Here is a 19,632-nt window from a genome sequence, read left to right as displayed (position 1 = left end):
GTTTTCCTGACCGCTAGGCACACACTGTGGAAGCTGCCACTCATGGAGATGAAACAAAAGCCCATTTCTGCTGTTCATGGTACTTCAAAACATTTTTCAATAAGCCTCCCCCCAAAATAAGGAGAAAGGTGTATGGAGTAGCATCCTTACTTGTTTTTGCTGTTGTCCCTTCCCTGGTGGATTAAATGAGCTTGAAGCAAGTGACAGTGCTTTTTGCCAAAAGCAGTCGATTGTTTCTGTCCTCATTACCTATTGCATGTCAAAGCAAAAAGCCCTTGAAGATCAGCGCAATCCAGCCAGGAGCTGGAGGCTCCCTTTCTCCCTGAGGGATGGGCTCCATGCTCCCATGCTTACTCTTGCACCCTGCAGCATGGGGGGCGTGCAGCACCCCTTCCTGCAGGATGGTGTGTAACTGGGGCACCAGCCAGGAGCCTGGGCTGTGAGTGGGGCAGCAGCACCTTGCCTTTAAACCTCTTAACATGCATGGAAGCTGTAAGGCTCCCGAAGGGCAAAGGAGCTTAAAGAGGTGACAGCATCCTCCAAGGCTCAAGAATCCCCCAAGGCATTGCTCTGCCAGGGTGAGCTGCTTTGGGAGACCTGCAGGAGTTTGGGTGCCTTGCTGTATCTTCCTGATTTTTTTTAAACCTAGGAACAAAAGCTGAAAGAATCACACACAAACACACACACAAAAAAATATCAGTCTCCTGTCTCATGGTTCTTTCTATCTCCCAATGCTGTTCAGAGGAGAAAAACTGAAAAAGTAGCTCCCGACACAGTATTTTGGTAGGCAAGTATCTGGTTTGGTACTGGCAGAAACCTAGGACAATGAAACAAGACAACTTGGAAGTCATTACAAACAGCAGGCAGATTTAGGAAGTGCTTTATTTTAAGCTGAGTTTTGCTAAGCACCATGTGGACTTTGATTTCCACTTACTATAAAAGCCCAAAGTATGCCTATATAATAGTAAGTGGGTACAGGAGCTGCACAGCCTATTTCTTCATCAGTTCTTGTTCACTGTTTTCACTGAACTTTGCAAGTTTCTTCAACATAAAAAATAATTGACTTTTACATTTGCATTTGAGCTGGCTACATTATTACTGGATCTTTCTAGTCCTTTCTACTCAGCTCGTATTTGCTTAATGGCACATGAAATCATTTGTTTGAAGCTGGCATTTCACTGCAGTATTAGCTAGTGATTCTAACAAGGGGCCGGGGTCTGAAATTTAAGATGCAGAGCATCTTTTAGGGAAAAAAAAAAAAAAAAGGAGGGAAGATTCCAATGCTCTTGGAAATCCTCACTTTTAGGATGCTGTAGTGATGAATGAGCTGAAGTATAGAAGAAAAATAAACTCAATTCCAGCTATTCAAACACTCAGCAACTCCTTCCAAGCAAAAAAACAACAAGCTATTGTGTGCTTGTGCTGGTAAGGCTGGGAGGAGACAAGAGTTTCCCACAGGCAAATTAGGAAATGGAAAAGCAGAACAAAACCCACAACCCTCAAAATCCCAAGCAAGGAACACAAGTTACTTTCTGTTTGTTTCAAACATGATTTGTGTTATCATTAGGTGGTTTTAATAGGGCTTCAGTCTTACTCTGGGAGGAAAGCCCTGGCTTTGCTTGAGCAAACAGCAATGACCACTCAGACCTGGGAAACACGAGGGAAGCAGCCTAACCCATGTTCACCATCGCACTGGAGCACTTACTGAGAGCAGTGTCCTCCTCCCGTCCTCTCATATGCTCTGGGGGTTGACCACATTTAGCTAGAGCCCAACCAAACTTGCCAGTGCCCAGCCCAGCAGGGACACAGCTGACACACACCATTTATCCAAAGACCCATACAGACTGTGCTAGGACCAGACCTGAAACCCAAGAAAGGAGCATCCTGAGTCCTGCAATATTTGGGCATCTTGGTTGGGTTTGTATAAAGGTAAAAGGGGATAAGGAGGTTAAAAAAAAAAAAAAAAAAAAAAAAAAAAAAAAAGCTACCTGGTAAGGAATCTTAGAGTTGAAACTGTTGGGTTTACTTTGACCAGTCCTCATGAGACATCTGTGAAGCCCCTCTCCTTCAGTTTCTTCAGCGTCTTCCAGAAGATACTGGGAGCGATTTCTTCGCTTTCAACCATGTGGGGCAAGAGAAAGCACAGCAAGTAATTGTCAAGCGCAGCAGGCTCTGTTGCGAGGATCACAGGGTTAACACAGCACTTTGCAAAGAGCAGGAGAACCCCCAGCCACCCACCCATGGCAAGAAGGGCGCTAGCCCAGCTCTGCCTGGCTGCTGCTGCTGCTCAAAGCCACCCTCCGGTGGACGGGCAGCGGGGCCAGTGCTGGTGAGAGCAACCTCCCTCCCCAGGGAGACCGGGGATACCTGCAGCCCTCTGCCTGCCCCAAAGAAAATTAAGATTGCACCAGTGCAGGAATCTCGCATTTTGCCATGCGGACCCTGTTTTATTTTGTGATATGCTACCTTTTGTGGACCAAATCTTTTGAGAAATAAGGGATTCCTACCATAGTCCACTAGAAAAAGGAACTGTGAAGGGGTACAGCTGCTTCCTCGAAGTAGTGCTATGGGATTCCTTGGCAACTTATCACACTGAAAAGTTCATTCATTTATTTTTATGATCTGATTTAGATCAAACCAAAGGACATTAGGCAAATTCAGAAACTATTCAATAGCCATTTCCAATGCATTAAGTACTCTGAAGGAAAACATTTATACTAGTGGAGCAATGTAATAAGGGACCTCTAGAGGTAAGAAAGCTTTACCTAGCGAGCAGCTGTTCCAATAACAAATTTGTTATGTAAACCTTGCATACACAAAGCGAGTTTCAGAAAATGAAATCTCATTTGAGACATTTCTTATTTCTTCAGGAACAGTTCAGTTAAACTCAGCTACTCACCCATCAACAAAATATGCAGCGTGTATGTTTTGCATACTGAATGTCTTCCCAGAGTGGATAAGCACTCTTGGCCACTGGATGTTGCAGGTGTGTTTGCCTAGAACAGCAGTGCAGGCCATGCTGTACAAACACTAACTCTCATTTAGTTTCAAAATTTCAAAGCAGAAAATCCACAGACGAGACAGATCCTTATGTTCACATCAGTTTCAGCTGAAGAACTCATTGGAAAAAAAAAAAAAAACAAACAACTTGACAAATCCAACTAAGTTAAAGCTCCTCAAACCCTCCCGCAACTTTAACCATTATTTGGGTCCAGCAGCAGGTGGGCAAAGGAACTGCTGTGTCTCAGCAGCTTCTCCAGCAACTCACATCCTCACCCATCCTTAGCAGCAGCAGCAGATGTGGAGACACCAGGCTCAGAGACACTCCCATCCCGTTAAAATCTGAGCACCCACCTGCCTTCCGCAGCCTCCTATAAAGTAGAGGCTGTATGTCTCGTCTCATTAACCCAGCTCTGGCTTCGCTGGCTGGCTCACTGCGTGGCTGCCCCCTTACAGCCCCGAGGCTTGCGAGGAGCAGCCAGAAGCCCTGGTACCTACAGCCTCGAGCAGAGGCATGGCCACAGCCCCACAGAAGGCTGCAGGGAGCCATGCTGGGACCCTGCTCCAGACCTGCTCTGAAACAGCTTGGCAGCTTTTTAATTAAACAGCCAGAGGAGTTTCTCCAGCCCGTGCCAGGGCTGGGACACACTACCAGGGGCACTGCTGCTGCAGGAGCAGGCGTAGCGCAGGCTGCAATGGGTTGGTGTTGCTCTTAGCACTTCACCACGGTCTGGGGACCACCTTTGCCACTTCCTGCAAGCACAGCACAGCAAAACACAGGCTCCACACTAGCTGTCAGTAATTCACGAGATTACCAACAGCTGAGCCATTTAAGGCAGTACTCCCTGTTTGCTTTGGCTGGTACAAAACCAGATACAGATCTGGGCTTCATGTTTGTGGAAGGTGGCACATAATTACCAGCAACACGTCCCAAGCATACTTACAGAATCACAAGTGCTTGCATATCTCAGTGTCTGTGGTTGACACACCAAACATGAAAGAAATGGAATTTAGCCTAATAAAAAGTAATGGCTTTTAACAGTACCTTAAACAAACCAAGCCACCCAAGTCAGAATATAGCCTATAGCTTAAGTAGCTATAGTACAACTATCCAGTGGTTTCATACCTTTACCTTTCAAATAAAACATCAGAACGACAAGTCAGCTTGCACAGCATTGATAAAATGAGCTATCGGTACCAGGAGAGTAAGAACCACAGCCAACCGTCTTTTTTATAAAAGTATTTTTAATAAACTGATGGATTTAAGATGCTAGACAACTTGTTGCCATGTACAGGTAACAAAAGTCAAAATTCTTTGAATTTTATACAAATACTATGTAGTATTGTAAACTTGAATACAAGTTTACCAAAAATGCATCAGTGAATATTCAGCTTGTAACCAACTTCCAACAGTGAAAATTATCATGTATCAATAGTGATCAGAATTGCATTGCAAATTTTAGAAGTAATGCAAGTATATTTTTACCAAGCCACTCTGAAGTTACTGGTGCACACTGACAGTACATTGGATTTTTTTTGGCTTGCTGAACAGAAAATGGCATTTAAATAAAACGACCGAGTTAAAGAATATACTACGTATCAAAAGTACTATCTTACAGAAAACTAAACAACAATGAGAAAGTAAACAGAGCAGAACCCTGAAGTAGTGAATTATTTTTCTACCCGTTTTGATGGAAAAGACTCCACAGGTGTCCAGCTTTCTCACAGCATTTTGGAGTGTCCTAGTCCTAGCACAGTGTGGTTGTTAGTAGACTAAAGTAATCCCTGCTTGGCAGTAATGCTGGTGAAAGGTAACTTGTTCTATTGCTAACAAATCGGAGTAACCACTGGCAGGGTGACTTCTTGGAGGCATCCAGCAGAGGCTGAGTTCACAGCACATGGTTGAAGTTACAGTACCACTTGCTTTGATGCAATACCCAACAGCCTTCAGGGTTCACGTGTCAGTTTCCTCACAGGATTTACAAATGGATGGTATTTAAACAAAAAAAATGGAGCATAAGACAGTATTTTCACCTGTACAGCTACCAATAAAATGAACATTTTTTGTTACAAACTTTCCAGTCTGCTTTATAAAAAATATTCTTAGTTTTACTTCTAAATAAAAACTGTGCTGTGATCTGTCGCTTTCTTGCATTGTACATGCTGCAACTGTGTGGGTTAATGAAGGTGTAGAGATTTGTGACCTAGAGCTCTGGATATATTAGAAGCCTAGAAAGCTGGTTTTGGTACATAAAAGTTAGGTAGCAATGAAAATTCATTCTATTTATTTTTCCTAAAGCCTAGGAAGAGCTACAGTACATTGCTAGATCAGTGGCCTCAACCCTGAGCTGAAATAAAGGACCTGCCTTGACCAAGAGACTTAGTCACACTCCTACCGCAGCTGCACAGGAGAGACAAAACTTATCTATGGTCTGTCACCTTCGCTGTAAGTAGTGTGATCTTTCCTTCTGTAATGCTTGAGAGTTGACTGGAGACCACCATGTTCATTTTCACAACAGGAAAAAAAAGAACTCAAATTCAGAGATTCAGGATCAAAGAAAAAACAATCAGGGAGAGTCAGTATGTCCAACTTCTAGAGACCAAATAGATAACATGATAGACTTGTCAGTCTTAAGCATTTCCCACTTGGTAGAAGAGATTATAAGAACACGTACCAAAGCACAGTTAGCAAGACTTCTACCATTATCCCACTCTTTCAAGAAAAAAGTAGCACTTGATTTTTGCCCCCCGCCATAACCAAACATTAGCATTTCTTTCTGTCACTACAATGTACCACAGTTCAGTGAAAGCTTCAACTGCCCTACAAATGACTCGGCCCAACTGCAAGCAGAAAGACTTCTCGCTCATTTCTAACATGAATTGGAGTTGGCCATCATATGAATTCTTACTAGAATATAACCTACTGCGCCTTCCTGAAGGGTTCAACGGCACTGACTACACATAGCTAGGAGAGTACGTAACATTAAGCATTCTTGCCTCTTAAGAGGATATTTTTTCCCCTTTTAAGTAACAAACTGTAGAGTCAGTATTTCACTTAATGGAAAAATTAAACCCAGCAACAAATCAAAGCCAAAGCTTGTAAAAATCATTTATACTTCTAGTAATGCACACGTCTTTGAGAGCTGATCAGTTTACAGATGGTATGTTTTTGTTACAGTTTAAGGCAGCAAGTCTTACCTCCCTCATGTTTGTGCTACTGTATCCTCATGTGCACAATAGAACCTCACTAATTTACACTAATAACTGGAAGAACCATTAATTCTCTTGGTAAGTGAACAAGAATAAGGCATTCCATTATATATTCTGATCACTAATTATAATTTAGCTCTAATTATAATCTACCAGCAAACATACTTCTGTGTTTTAGAAAATAGCATCTCTTACCTTCAGATATAATTATGTGTGCAGATTAGTGGGTTCTGCTGTGTAAACACGCAGGTGCATAAGCAGTTTTCAGGTTTTTCTTCATTACATCTGACAAGAAAGTTAATGCCACAGACAGAAACTGCGGGAAAATAAATTAGGATTTCTCTATAATTTGTGCGAATCTGCACGACTGGGCAGTAATATGTAAGTAAAAAAAAAAAAAAACACTAATGTTTACAAACTCAAATGAAGCAAAAATCAGCAGCAGAAAGCAAGGCCATTCCCCAACCATAAATGGCTTGTATTATACTGTTCAAACTACGTGAGGGGAAAAAAAAAAAAAGAATACAAGTACTAACTTTTATATACAAGTTTTAAATCAAGTAAAGCAAATGGCAAAAAAAAAGTTGTTGATGCTTTCAACAGGTGATATTTACATGTCTAAATCCTGGCTGAAGTAGACTGTAAATACAGACGGAAGTTAGGATGCAAACTACACGGCTAAGTTAAAAAAAAAAAACAAAAAAAAACACATTAGGGATCAATGTGCAGTGTAATGAGATAGAAATTTCCCTTCATATGTGCAAAAATCCACAGTTTCGTTAATGTAGAGGTCATACTTCTTCAATAAGAGATCTTCGACAAAATCAGTCTCCCTACATCCCGGAATCTACCTGTTTACATCAGCCACTTTAAGTGTACAGTACCCTGTTCGCATATATAGTATTCAGCAGTTTCTACATTTCTCAGAAATTTAAACTTCGCCTGCCTTATATCTTGAAAACAAAGGGGAGAGTTCATCCAGGGCATAATACTACTGCCTTTGAGTTATACCAACAGTTAATAAAACACATGTTCTCTCTTCTTCCATGGTGGTAGGAGTCCTTACAGGACTTGTAAACAGCAGTACACCATACTGTAAACAAATAATTTAAGTTCTGCTTTATACAAGATGTTAAGTTAACTCAGGTCTATCAAACAGGTGAAAATGAAAAGGGTGGCTTCACATAAGATCCTTCCCTTTCCTCCCAGCAATTCTTTTCACTACGTAAGTAATCCTGAGCTGAAACAGGGGCTGATGAGAGCCGTTTTTGCATATAAAAACAATGTTCTAGAGTCAGCTCTCATGTTCTGTCAGGAAGTCAGTTGCTGGAGAGATTAAACTGAAGTATTTCAAACCATTGTTACTTTGGAGGAGGACTTATAATTTGGTGTGACGTCCAGTTCTAGACCCAGATGCTGAGCTTGCCAAGGAAGCTGATGCTGCTGCATCCTCAGCTTCCTCCAGCTCCTCGTGTAGCTCCTGGCTAACACTAGACTGGAGGGCTGCAGGAGTTAGCCATTCCTTCGGCAGGCAGCTCTGGAGAAACGGTATACAAGAGCTGAAGTAGGCAAGACGATTCACCCATCGTGGAATCTCCTTTCCACACAGAATCTAGGGCAAGAGGGGAAGGAAAGGATTAACTTGTCTTCTTGGTTCAGCAGCAAAGCTACATGACTGTAAAGAGAAAGCAAAGGCTGCAGCACTCTTAGATTTATGCATCACAAACACCATTCAAGAAGCACTCGGCTGCACTAAGACAACTTGGTCCATCAGTAAAAGCACCAACCCAAGTTGCAGAGACTTGTTTTTCACTCTAAGTTTGACACGTGGTCCTGCTTTCCTTCTGTAAGGAAGGAAAGTAGGGGGTGTATTTTTATTTTGAGTTCTGAAAAGCCCAAACACCTAGCTCTTTTTGAATAGTTTCTATAAAAGGCACAGAAATGAGTTCAGCTTTATTTTGTATTCACAGACAATCCTTCAGGAACAGCGGCCAAATGAGAAAGCTCACTATTACAGATGTGCACCCTGAAATCAAGCAGTCAAAAAAACACTGCTAGTATTACAGCTACGTGGAGTTACACACACAGCCCAGGATATTTACTATGATTGTCTCTGATGACTCTGGACCAGAGATCACTATCTCACACCACACAGGCTGCTAAGATCCCTAGAACAAGAGAAGCAATACAACACAAAGCTAGCTTCAACCCCTCAAAAATATATAAATTTGCATTAAATATTTGTTTTTACTACACAGCAAGTCATTAAATGTTTTCATTGTCACTATTGAGGGAGTGACCTATTTTATTTAACTGCCTCCATGTTCACTTCGAGCATTACTTATTCCAATGCAAATCCGGAGAAAATCACAGCTAACAGGAATGCTACTCTGCTGTAACTGAATAGCATTTTATTTGTAATTATATCCCTGGTTTTTAGTCAGCTTGAACACTGAATAGGACATGAGATAAAACTGAAACGACATGATCATGCAGTTCAAGGGTATGGCAAGTGCCTGGCCATATGGGCCAGATGTCACGTCAACTGCAGCTTCACCAGTGGGCCACCCTACTAATTTGTACCAGTGCTGCATGCAAATCATCCACCTCAAAATTTTCCAGCACCACTGGAAGATCAGCCTACACAAAGCAAAGGCTATACAGTGAGCATGCCATTAACTTTTTTTTTCCCTTCTTCTTCCTCTGGAACAGTTAAGTTTTATGGAAGATTGCCATGGAAAACACAACCATCCCTTTTTCGGAAGGCCTCAATGAGCATTAGAATAAATTCTGACAAGCACAGGTTAGCAACCACTAATGAAAACACAAGTGCCATTCCCCTCGTTGTCCTGGGTTATTTGTTCCTCACCCTTCCTCTTGTGTTGGTACAAGCACGTGAGTGATCAAGCACTCAATCCTACTGGCAAACTGGTAAGGTTAAAATAAAGCTGAGGGGGAAAAGCAAAGCCCATTCAATTCCACAACCAGATACTTTTGCACACCCACACAGCTACCTACATGACCAGGACACAGGTGCTGGCAGAGGGATAACTTGACAAAAGCCTCTCAGACAGCAGATTCACTTCTGAACCTTCAAGGCTTTTGTTGTTCTTTAGTAGTACATCGTAACTTTAGAAATTATTTTCAGTGTGAGGGCTCTGTGAGGGAACACTGGTAAAAGCAGCATGTGGCTCTGTCTCCTGTAGTGATCTATGAGGAGTTTGACAGGGTCCTGCAATGCTGTTAATACCTGCTTTACCAGGTCTCTCAAACAGGAACACCTCCCCCCTTCTGGACCTCAAACTACGTATAACAACGTCTAGCATTTTTGGCAGCATAATCTTGCATTTTGGACGTAAGCCCAAAAATCTGAAGAAATGGTGACATTTACCCAAGGTAACAAAGATAAGACACTGGAAATTATGCCAAACAATCCAAAGGACAGGAAGGAGATGACGCTCTGTAGCCACCTGGGATGCACCTTTCTATAGACCCTCGTGTTTGTTTACCTCAGATAAAGCTGAAGAAAAGTGATTGCAGTTTTTGTGCATTAGGTGATAAGCATTTCCTTTAAATTCTTTTCCAAGCTCTTCTACTATTTTTTCTATGTCATCTTCCATAAAGTCAGTACTGCCTAGAACCACAGCCTCTCTAGAAAGAGAAACAGAGATTAGAAAATGATTAGGCTGCCATAAAATAAGTAGATAACTGTTCTCAAAGTGCTCAAAAATTACCCTACTGAAGGTGGGGAAATCTTTCTGCCCTCCTAGAATAACATACTTTTTTTTCTATTGCATTTTACAGCACCACTTCCATCTTACATGACATTATTTTCTTGCTGACTGCCCACCTCTGTTCCACTTAAGTTTTCTGCAGCTTAACTCACAGAAGTGCAGGCTGCAATTTTCCCTTCTTCTCCAAAGGATATTGTTTACGAAAGACAGCTGGGAATAGGCAGGGGTTTATAATGCAAGGAAGGGTCAAGACAACCACACTGAGAAACCACAAAAAAAAAAAAAAAAAAAGACGTGGAAACCTTGAAAAGCAACACCATTACCTTTGTATAAAAATTTCACTACCTTGAAAGAGTTATCCCCATTGTATATATGGAGAATAATAGAAAGCTAGCTATGAGTCCACATAATTTATGCACATTTAAGGAATTTAACAGTACGCTAAAAATAATGTTCTTTGCTGCCATCACCTCTTCCCATTTTTCAAAGAAAAGAAAACACGCTATTATCTCACTAAGTCAGAAATCCTTGGGTACCATTTAACACACTTAAAAATCCTTATTTCCTTACCCTTAAAAATATATTCAACAAGCTGTCCTTTTAGCATACCTTCTCAAAAACGAGAAAATAGATATTTTTCTTACTTAAATTTAAACGTTTCTCCTAGCTCAGAAGCATTTCCTGGTGAAATTTCAAATATTCCAGAAAAAGGGTATGGATGACCACCGTAGGCAAATTCTGAAAAAGAAAGCTCAGGTTAAAAAAAAATAATAATGACATAAGATGACAGTAAAGAACAAGAGACCTCATCAACTGGTATATCAATTGCAAGGATCTTCTAGTCGATGAGAACTTCACAAGGACCTAAACCTAGAAACCAGGGCAACAAATGCAAAGAGCGACCAACTAATAGGTTGACTTCTAAGTTAATAAAACTAAGTGAAAATTGACAAAAAACTTGCTATATCAGCATGCAGGCTTAATTAATAAGTGTATATAACTGGTGGGATTTTCAATTTAACTTTTAAATCTTCACTTATACAATGAAAGCAATGTTTTTTTTTTTTACATGCGCTTAGCTCCACAAGTCTACTTAAATATTTAGAGATTAGGGATTCAAAGTACAGCATCCTCAAAGGTCTGATGGTACACTACAGCTGTACGTGTTGCCAGCTAGTATTGGCCTAAAAGGTTTTTGAGTTTTTTGATATGCAAGAGTTCAACTATCCTGTGTTCTTCTCTAAGAAGAAAGTAAACCAGTGCACAGATCTGAAGTCTGCACCTAACATCTGCTGGCACAAGCCCTTACAGTTCATGAAGGTATCAGTGTGCTTTAACTTCCTTCTGTGTCTGTAAGATAACACACCACGCCACACCCCGGGTATAATAAAAAGCTTTAAGCATGACTTCACACTTCCTTTCCTAAAAACTTGAAATACATCATCCAAGCCTAGCATTCAGCTTTGTGGATAACCTTTTTTAAAACAGGTTAATAAATAAAGTTTGAGGTACTGTGAAAAATGCAAGTCATTGTTCTAGCAGGGGCACGACCTAATATGAGAAAGCTGTTACAAGCTGTACAGGAAGGGAGACGTGGATTTGGCACAGCGCAAGGACTGGGTTTCACACACACCACTACTAGGAGTCAGGCCCTTCTGGTTTGGATTAGAAGAAATTCAAAGAAGATTTTAACTGTAAGCATTGTATTTCATCAACTCCCCGTTCCTCTGATAACACCTGCAAACCCAGTTACAACGCTACTATTATGGTGGCTGCAACACCTACAGCTTAAGATACTTGCACAATGGGGCCTTTGGATCAGCTCACAACCCCCATTGCTTTTCCTCACCTCCAAACACATTCCAATAAAAGAAAAATAACAAGTATATGTAAATATACATCTAATCAGACTACTTTTAGCAACACCATCACCTCAGAAAGGGATTTTACTTCTAGGTATGTATGTCTAAGACCGAAGCTTGCACCCCTTCTGGCCGGGACTGGAATTGAAAGTGGCCTGCGTAAATCAGGAAGCTGCCTCCCAGAGTACAACCCACTGGGCAAAATCAGGACATATCGCTCTATTTATCAGCAGTGTATCTTTCGTAAATAAACAGTATGCATAAGATACTTTTTAAATAAACTCTCCCTAAAACAAATAAATCTACTAATAAGGAACAGACCGCAACAGATTAGTCTCTATAGTTAAAAATTAACTCCTTGCAGAAGCGCTGGCAGAATACTGACGAAACATGATCCATCATGCTTGTGTGAAGCATACATTTTTTTTTTTAAACAATAGGTATTTCTAAACCCAAGCCAAATATTGCTATTTCTAGTGGGAAAAAAAAATGTACACTTTTTCACAGCTATATAGCTTTACACAAGAACGCAAGATGCATATCAGTAATCTGATAGTCAAGTGTTTTTTGTTTTTTTCCCCAGAGGCAGAAGAGATGAGAACTTGAAAACAACAGGTTTCAGGACCAGCCTTCCCTCACTACCCCAAACCAATTTTTGTTTGAATAATACCGTTACTTAGACAAACAAAAGAGTAAATTATGGTTTTCTTGTACATACCTCGGCCATACACCTCTATACCTGAATGGAATACTCCAATTCCAAGGGAAGAAGTATACTCATTCATCCAATACTAAAAAGAAAAAAAGAACAAAAAGGCTCTAGTTAGTTTCCAATACAGATTTGTCTCCTCACAGCACATCAAAAGCATAAAAGCCAACCACAAAACCGAACTGCACAACCCAGTTTTTAACAGGAACAGGACACGCTATTAAAATTCCCCAACTATACACAGTCAATTAATTCCATTAGGTTTTACTCGATGTTTTAGTGCTGTCAGTGCCTGTCAACCAAGGAGACCATATTGGGGAGAAATCCAGATCAACTTTATTTGTCAACAGCTTACAAAAGTTTCCCATGAGTTGACTACATGCTGGAATCAACTACAAAAATTTTTACAGGAGCGCTTTTTTTTTCTTTTTGGAAAGGACATCAAAACGTAGGACTAACATACACACACCAATTGTCCCTTAGAGCAATGACCGTTTTTTCTTATGACCAGATGATAAGACGCTCAGAGATATTTAAGATGAAATTACCTTGTATTACGTCTTTGATTACTCAATTGGTAATCACCATACAATAGCCTAAACTCTCAGCAGCCTCCTGACGTATCTGTCTCCACGCATCAAGTGCAAGACCTTTGCAGACACCTGGTATGTGTTTCTAGCATATCACTTCTATGATAAAAAAACAGATTGCAGCTGTATTTCAAAGTTATCACTTCCTGGGTTTTTTTAATTCTAACACACAAACCACACTCCCCCCAAAAAAAGGAAAAGGAAAGAAAAAAATTTCTTGTCACTATTTTCTATTTAAAAAGTAGCAGCAGTGAGGGCCTATCAGGAGCTAACAATTATCCTCAACACCACAAAGGCATACAGAGTTTGAAAAAATTGAAAACCTCAACGTTACTGCCTTTTCTTGGCTATATCACCACCTTGAAAATATCAGTCTCCAAGGAGCAAAAAAATTTCCGAGTGAAACAATTTAAAGAGGAACCTCAAACAAAGGCTTCAAAGAAAAAAGTCTAAGCAGCATCCTTAAAGCTGAAATTGGCTAGCAAGGAAAACCTCTCAAAAATACATGAAAAACATTATTTTGTCAATTACTCCAGTAGTGGCAACTTTCCTCCCAGGTCACCCAGACCTGAAGCACACCACAGACTTCAAAGAGTCAGCTGGCAGTCAGGATACAGACTGAGGCAGCATCCTCAGCGAGTTATTACTTGTTTCGTAAACAGGAAGGAGAAAAATCCATCTTATTTGCACAAACTGTTGACACAGTAAGCGCTTTCTGATGTGAAGTCACTATTAAAACATCACAACCGATGATATAAATGTAAAAGGTTACAGATGTCACACTGTTGATGTGTACTAGCCGGGGCTGGTACATAATTTACAGACATTTTAGTCATCCTGGCATTTAACGTGCAGTGGGAGAATGAGCCGTTTTTCCTCCAGTGAGGATCATTCTCACTAAGTTTTGGACTGAGAAGCTTCTTTGTGAAAATCAAAGGAAGTTAAATGGCAAAAAGAGCAAGTCAGGCCACATATTACAAGTTTTCAGGCATCAGAAATGCATGCATTTGGCTTTCACAATCAGCCTTACCCTGAGGATTGTCAAACCTAGAGGCAGTGGTCTCCCACATTCGGTTACCCGCAGTAGCCAAACATCAGCACCCCATTTTTTCCAGCCTAAACTTGACAGCAGCGCTGCAGGCACGGGACTTCAGCGACTAAGGACTTAATGATCATGTCTCCAGAAATGCCAATTGTGGGAAATCTTGTCAATGTGAGTTAGCAGCAGGCAGGTCTTGCTCCTTGTGTTTATCGAAAGCTAGCAGTCACTGAGATCTGGGGGCACAGTTTGCTTCAGAGTAAGCTTCACACTCGGCTTTGTTAAGGGATCACTGTGCTAGTGAGCATGGTATAGATGACCACAGTAAATCACCACCTTAATCTGTTTAAAGGCTTCCCAATTCTCTCCTCCCTCTCTCCAGAAGAGAGAGCAGAGCGCTCATCCACATGCATCTAATCAGCCTTTTCAGGTCAAGCTACCTCCAGAAACACGTGGGGTTAGGTTTGCTCTGTACAGAATGACGGAACAGGGAGGAGAGAAGAACAGGGGATGCAAGGAGAGAGGTAAAACTGCCCAAATAACTTAATGAGTTCACAAGCATAAAAAATAGACCGTTCATTGAAGGGAAATTAAAACTTACAGGAGAATGCAAGAGAGTCCCAAATGCAGACCTGCTTCAGTTCTGAAGCCAGTTTTCCTCACTTCTGCAGCTCACTGTTTCAAAATAGTTTTACTTTTTTTACAATCAGAACTACAGGAATATTCAACACATGAGTTGTCAGCACAGGAAAAAAGTTTATTTGCCTAGGGAGAATGTGTCCAAGTCTCTGTAACCTCACACTGAGCCGGTAAGCAGCCCTGGTTAGTGGCAGCACTTCAGTATGAGGGGCTCATATGGCTCCAAAAACTGAGCAGTGGTAGCAAATTTAACAAGTGTTAGCAGCTTGAAAGAAGTGCCTACAGCACTGCACTTAACACTTACAGCAAGAACCGAGTAGGTTAACTGATGAATTTCAATACTGCAGAATTACTTTCCCCTAGGAACAGTAATTAGATCTAATTATTACTTAATCTGGATCAGTTATTGGAAGGTGGGTCACATCCTCTCATTGAGCAAAATGCTTTATCTCACTGAGGAAAGGAACACGGGAAAACGCAGCTTCAAGTGTGCTGAATTTGGCTGCAGCTGGCAAGGGAAGGTACAACTTACAGAATAGAGATTGCCCGTAAATGAGATATATACAGCTCAATGGTTCAGTAACACGACAAACTCTGGAATCCCAAACCGATCCCAAAAGCTACATCCTTGCTTTCATTACACAGAACAGGCTCCCTTCACCTAGTTTTGATCTGAATTTAACTACAGTAGAACGTGTAAGAGCACTGTCCCACATCCTCAGTATTTTGCAGTCAGTCAGTCCTGTGAAACAGGGATTGGTGTTTAATGCTCGTATCAACAGAAATTAGAAACATTTTTCTATGTGGGCAATAAAGCCAAGTCACTGATACAAAAAACACATTAATCCTAGTGCTTCAAAAGTATCTTTGTTACACTCTTCAGAGCTTTCATTTATGTTAATACTTTAGATTGTTACAGCTTTACTTGATGAGTGAAAAAGACTGTGCTACTTTGGGCACAAAAAAAAAATAGAGTCCTCCCCCCCCCCCCCAAAAAAAAAAAAGAAAGCAATTTTACTATATTAAATACTCCAGTTCTCAAAACACTGTAACTGTTTTCATATGACCCTTTCTATAAGAAGTTTTCAAAGGCATGAACAGAAGCACACAAACATGTCCTTAAGTTTCTTTCCCTCCAGGAAGCTGCCACTACAAGAAAGTAAACTCTCAAGCACAACACATACACACCCCTCCTCAGCCTCTGGTTTTATCCCAGATTTTCTCCTTCTCAAATGCTAAGGAAAGCAGAAGGTACATGCTCTGAAGCGAACCAACTCAGTCCCGTACAGAGCTCCAGCAGCAGCGAGGTCACCCATGAGTCCCCTGCATATCTACCTGGCTGTTTTGGGAACTGAGCTACAGCTAGCACCCGGGTTAACATGAAGCTGTTCCTACAACTGCTGAAGCTACAGCAGTGCTGGTTCTGTCAACAAGTGACTAATAGTGTTCTCTGGTTCAAAAAAAAAAAAAAAAAAACAAAACAATAACAACCCCACAAAGCCCAAACTCCCCCAGAACTCCTCCAAGTGCTGTGAAACACCAGAAGCGAGAGCAGCAAACCTGCGAGGGCCTCAACACACAACTGGTGGCCTTTGATGAAGGAGCAGAACTTCAGAACGGCTGCAATAAAAGATTCTTCCCTTCTCCCCCCTCGCACTTAGTGCTCCAAACGATGCATTACCGATGATTTCAGTAGGCTTCCTTCATGCGGTAACAAATGCTATACAACATGAAAGTCAGGCTTTAGTTTAGGCTCCTGCTTCAAACCAGCTTAAAACAGACTGAGACATTGTTTGTGAAAGAGTTCGAGGCTGGGCACAGACAGTGGCGTTCAGACACTGTCAGAAGCTCTGTTTTTCTTTCCAGTTATAAGGAAAACTGTTTCTCTAGCTGTCAAATAACATAGATGTCATTATAAAACAGCAAGCACAGCTGAAGTAGGATAAAGCAATATTTTGCTCAGGGGTCTCAGCTTGCACTGTGTATAATTTGTGGTGATGTACAGCTTTGACAAGTACCACAGCTGCAGACCAACACACAAAAACCCACCCCTATGTGACCAGACATCCACTAGTAAGGCCGCTTGTTGCTTGTTTCTTTTGGACAGTGCGCGCTGAGTAGAGGTGGTGGCTTTGCAGACTCCTCTACTTCTTGCTGTGGGCAGAGCCCTCCCAAGCACAACAGGACAGCTGTTAGAGCCCTCTGCACAAACCAGGGCTAGTTTTTACGAGCACGACCTTCCTGTTGCTTCCCCTGCTCCTGTCAGACCTGCTAGGGGAAGTGAATAAAACCCACCTCCAGACTCAGCTCTGGAGGATGCAGATTCCTGCAAAGATGTCTCAAAAATAAGTGACAAAGCACTGAAGCAGCACTGAAGCCACCCCCCGCCCGCAAATGCTCTCACAGTGAGAACAGATTTTGTAAGACCATCACATCACCATCTAAGCAGGTGTTTACACATGAGGCCATCTCTTCTGTTAGTTTTCACAGCTGCCTGTAAGCAGGGCTCTGACAACCCCTGGCACGGCCATGCATGTCTCTGCAAGGACACTGGATCTTCCCCATTCACAAGTCAGAGGTGTGTCAAGCCTTTGCCTTTGAAGATAACATCTTGGGTATGAGTCTTGAAAGTAAAGTCCTGCTTCTTCCTCTGTACAAGTATTCATAGTTAATATACATAAAAACAGCTCTCTTAACGCTAGAGGAGCTCCTCCTATGCACGTTTGTAAATTGTAGCCCAAAGAAGTCATGCATACCTGTGTCATAAAGCATCCATTCCAAATCTCCCGTAAATAAAGCACGCTGGCTTTGTCGTACGGCATCCCATATGTGCACAACCAGGTGAGCAAAACCCCACTTTCTGCCCCTCTGAGGGGTCACAGTGACGGTGTTGCTCCTGTCCCCAGCCTTTCCCCCCCACTCTTGGAGAGGAAGGGAAACCAAAGCAGGACTAACAGGTTACGCGTGCTGGTGACAGAAATCCGGCACGGGAGGTGACACAGGGAATCCTTTGGCAGGGACGTTACTTTCTTCCGCTCCAATACTTACCACAGAAACCAGTGACGGGGATCAGAGTAGCTGCTATAATTTCACATAGTTTTATGTGAGCAGCTCCCTGCTAACTGCTAGCAAACACTCCAGCACTTGAGCCTGAGTGCTCCCAAGCACAAAGATGCATTTTCTCTCTGCCAGCAGCCAGACCCCACACTCCACACCTTTGCCCTTTCGAAACACCAAAAGTTTACTTTAAAATGGTGGCAGCGGCAGGGGGAAAGCCTCTCCAAAACCAGCCAAGTAAGGCAAACACTGCTGCTACCTGGAGCTGGCTGTGAGGCGCCACCGTCCCCGCACCAGGTGACCCAAAACACGGGCAGAGGAGGACTCGCGGCGCTCGTCCTCCTTCCCAGCGGCTGACGGGCATTAGCGGATAATATTTTCCTCACATCGCTGATCCGCGGGGCCTGTGCCCTGCTCACACCTCACTCCTTACCATGGCGGCTGAGCCGGACCCCGGGCAGCACCGCAGCTGCCGCCGGTGTCCCGGGCAGATCCCAGGGCACAGGACCACGAGCCGGGCTGAGGCAGTGCCTTCATTTCTGCCCACACCGAGGCTGTTCGCGAACCCTTCAAACCCCGAGCAACTTTTCTCCCCGCAGCGGCCCCCAGCGGGGGGGGCACCCCCCGGGCCCCTTCCCTCCCTCTCCCCGAGCAGAGGGGAGCCCCCCGGTGCCCCTCACCATGTCGTAGACGTTGAGGACGACCAGCTGGTTCGCCATCGCCCCGCCGGGCGGCTACCGCGGCGCGGGCACCCCCGGGGGCCGCTTCCTCCTCGTCCTGCCTGTTGCTGCGGGGCGGCGGGGGGCGGCGGGCACCATGGAGCCGCCGCCGCGGAGGGACGGGGACGGCGCCTCGCCCGCGGCCGGCGGCGGGGCCGGGAGCGGGCGGGCGGGCGGAGAACGGGGCGGGGGGGGGGGGAGAGAGAACGGGGAGCGGGAGCGGGCCCCGCCCCAGCGGCCAGAAGGGAGCGGGAGAGGGAGGGAGGGGAGAAGGCGGCGAGGGGCGAGCGGCGGCGGCCGCCGGGCAGCCCCCTCCGGTGGGCGCAAAATGGAGCCGCTGCGGCCCGCCCCCGCCTTCCGCCGGCCCGCCGGGGACTACAGCTCCCGGCGTGTCCCGCGCACGGCCGCCGCCGCGCAGGTGTGCGCAGGGGGCTCCCCTCCCCTCCCCTCCCCTCCCCTCCCCTCCCCTCCCCTCCCCTCCCCTCTCCCGGCCGCCATCTTGTGTGGGGGAGCGCTGGGGCCCGGCCCGGGTGCGTGTTTCTGGAGAAGGACAAATGTTTTCTGTCTTGCAGCGCCTAATCTGAGGCGCGAATTGCGTTTACAAGCATATACACTGCTACATAAAAGGCACCCTTCGCAATAGGGTGCCCCCTTGAGAAGATGTACCTCACCCCACTAGCGCTCTGGCTCCTGTTACCCTCACCTGCAGTGCCCCCCGGGGGAGAGCCCCTTGGCATGCAGAACAGCTCCATTCCCTCCAGTACTGCAGGGCGACTGAAACAGTTACAAAAGCATCATGGAACCACAGAATCATAAAGGTTGGAAAAGACCCTCAAGGTCATCTGGTCCAACCATCACCCTACCAATGTCACCCACTAAACCATGTCCCCAAGCACCACGTCCAACCTGTCCTTGAGCACCCCCAGGGACGGTGACTCCACCACCTCCCTGGGCAACCCGTCCCACTGCTTGACTGCTCTTCCTGAGAAGAAATGTCTCCTAATTTCTAACCTAAACCTCCTCTGGTGCAACTTGAGGCCATTCCCTCTTCAGACAGTGATCTTTGGTTAGAG

The 19,632-nt window shown here is 43.8% G+C and overlaps 1 protein-coding gene across 2 annotated transcripts; it reads right to left on the bottom strand.

The window, feature by feature from the left end:
* Positions 1–864: 864 nt before the first annotated feature.
* DESI2 (desumoylating isopeptidase 2) lies at positions 865–19,388 on the bottom strand. Of its 2 annotated transcripts, none has more exons than XM_068676366.1 (7): positions 19,263–19,388; positions 12,525–12,597; positions 10,589–10,682; positions 9,720–9,861; positions 2,900–7,822; positions 1,989–2,114; positions 865–1,861 (listed from the first exon to the last, which is right to left on the bottom strand). In XM_068676366.1, exons 1-5 carry the CDS (start codon positions 19,371–19,373, stop codon positions 7,589–7,591), a joined length of 654 nt encoding a protein of 217 aa, XP_068532467.1. In that variant the 5' UTR covers positions 19,374–19,388; the 3' UTR covers positions 865–1,861; positions 1,989–2,114; positions 2,900–7,588. The 2 variants fall into 2 exon arrangements, with proteins under 2 accessions (XP_068532467.1, XP_068532468.1); XM_068676367.1 differs by lacking the exon at positions 19,263–19,388 and adding an exon at positions 18,521–18,926.
* Between the last annotated feature and the right edge of the window lie 244 nt (positions 19,389–19,632).

This window comes from Anas acuta, chromosome 3, assembly GCF_963932015.1.
Source record: "Anas acuta chromosome 3, bAnaAcu1.1, whole genome shotgun sequence".
NCBI lineage: Eukaryota > Metazoa > Chordata > Aves > Anseriformes > Anatidae > Anas > Anas acuta.
The sequence above is the reverse complement of the archived record's forward strand: the minus strand, read 5'-3'. Positions and strand labels throughout refer to the sequence as shown.

Excerpts from the sequence above, each read along its gene's own strand:
- DESI2 (XM_068676366.1), bottom strand. The coding sequence starts at position 19,373 with ATGATTCTGTGGTTCCATGATGCTTTTGTAACTGTTTCAGTCGCCCTG. Across the intron at positions 10,683-12,524 it reads TATAGAGGTGTATGGCCGAG|AATTTGCCTACGGTGGTCAT; the intron begins GTATGTACAAGA and ends TTTCTTTTTCAG. Across the intron at positions 9,862-10,588 it reads GGAGAAACGTTTAAATTTAA|AGAGGCTGTGGTTCTAGGCA; the intron begins GTAAGAAAAATA and ends TTCTCTTTCTAG.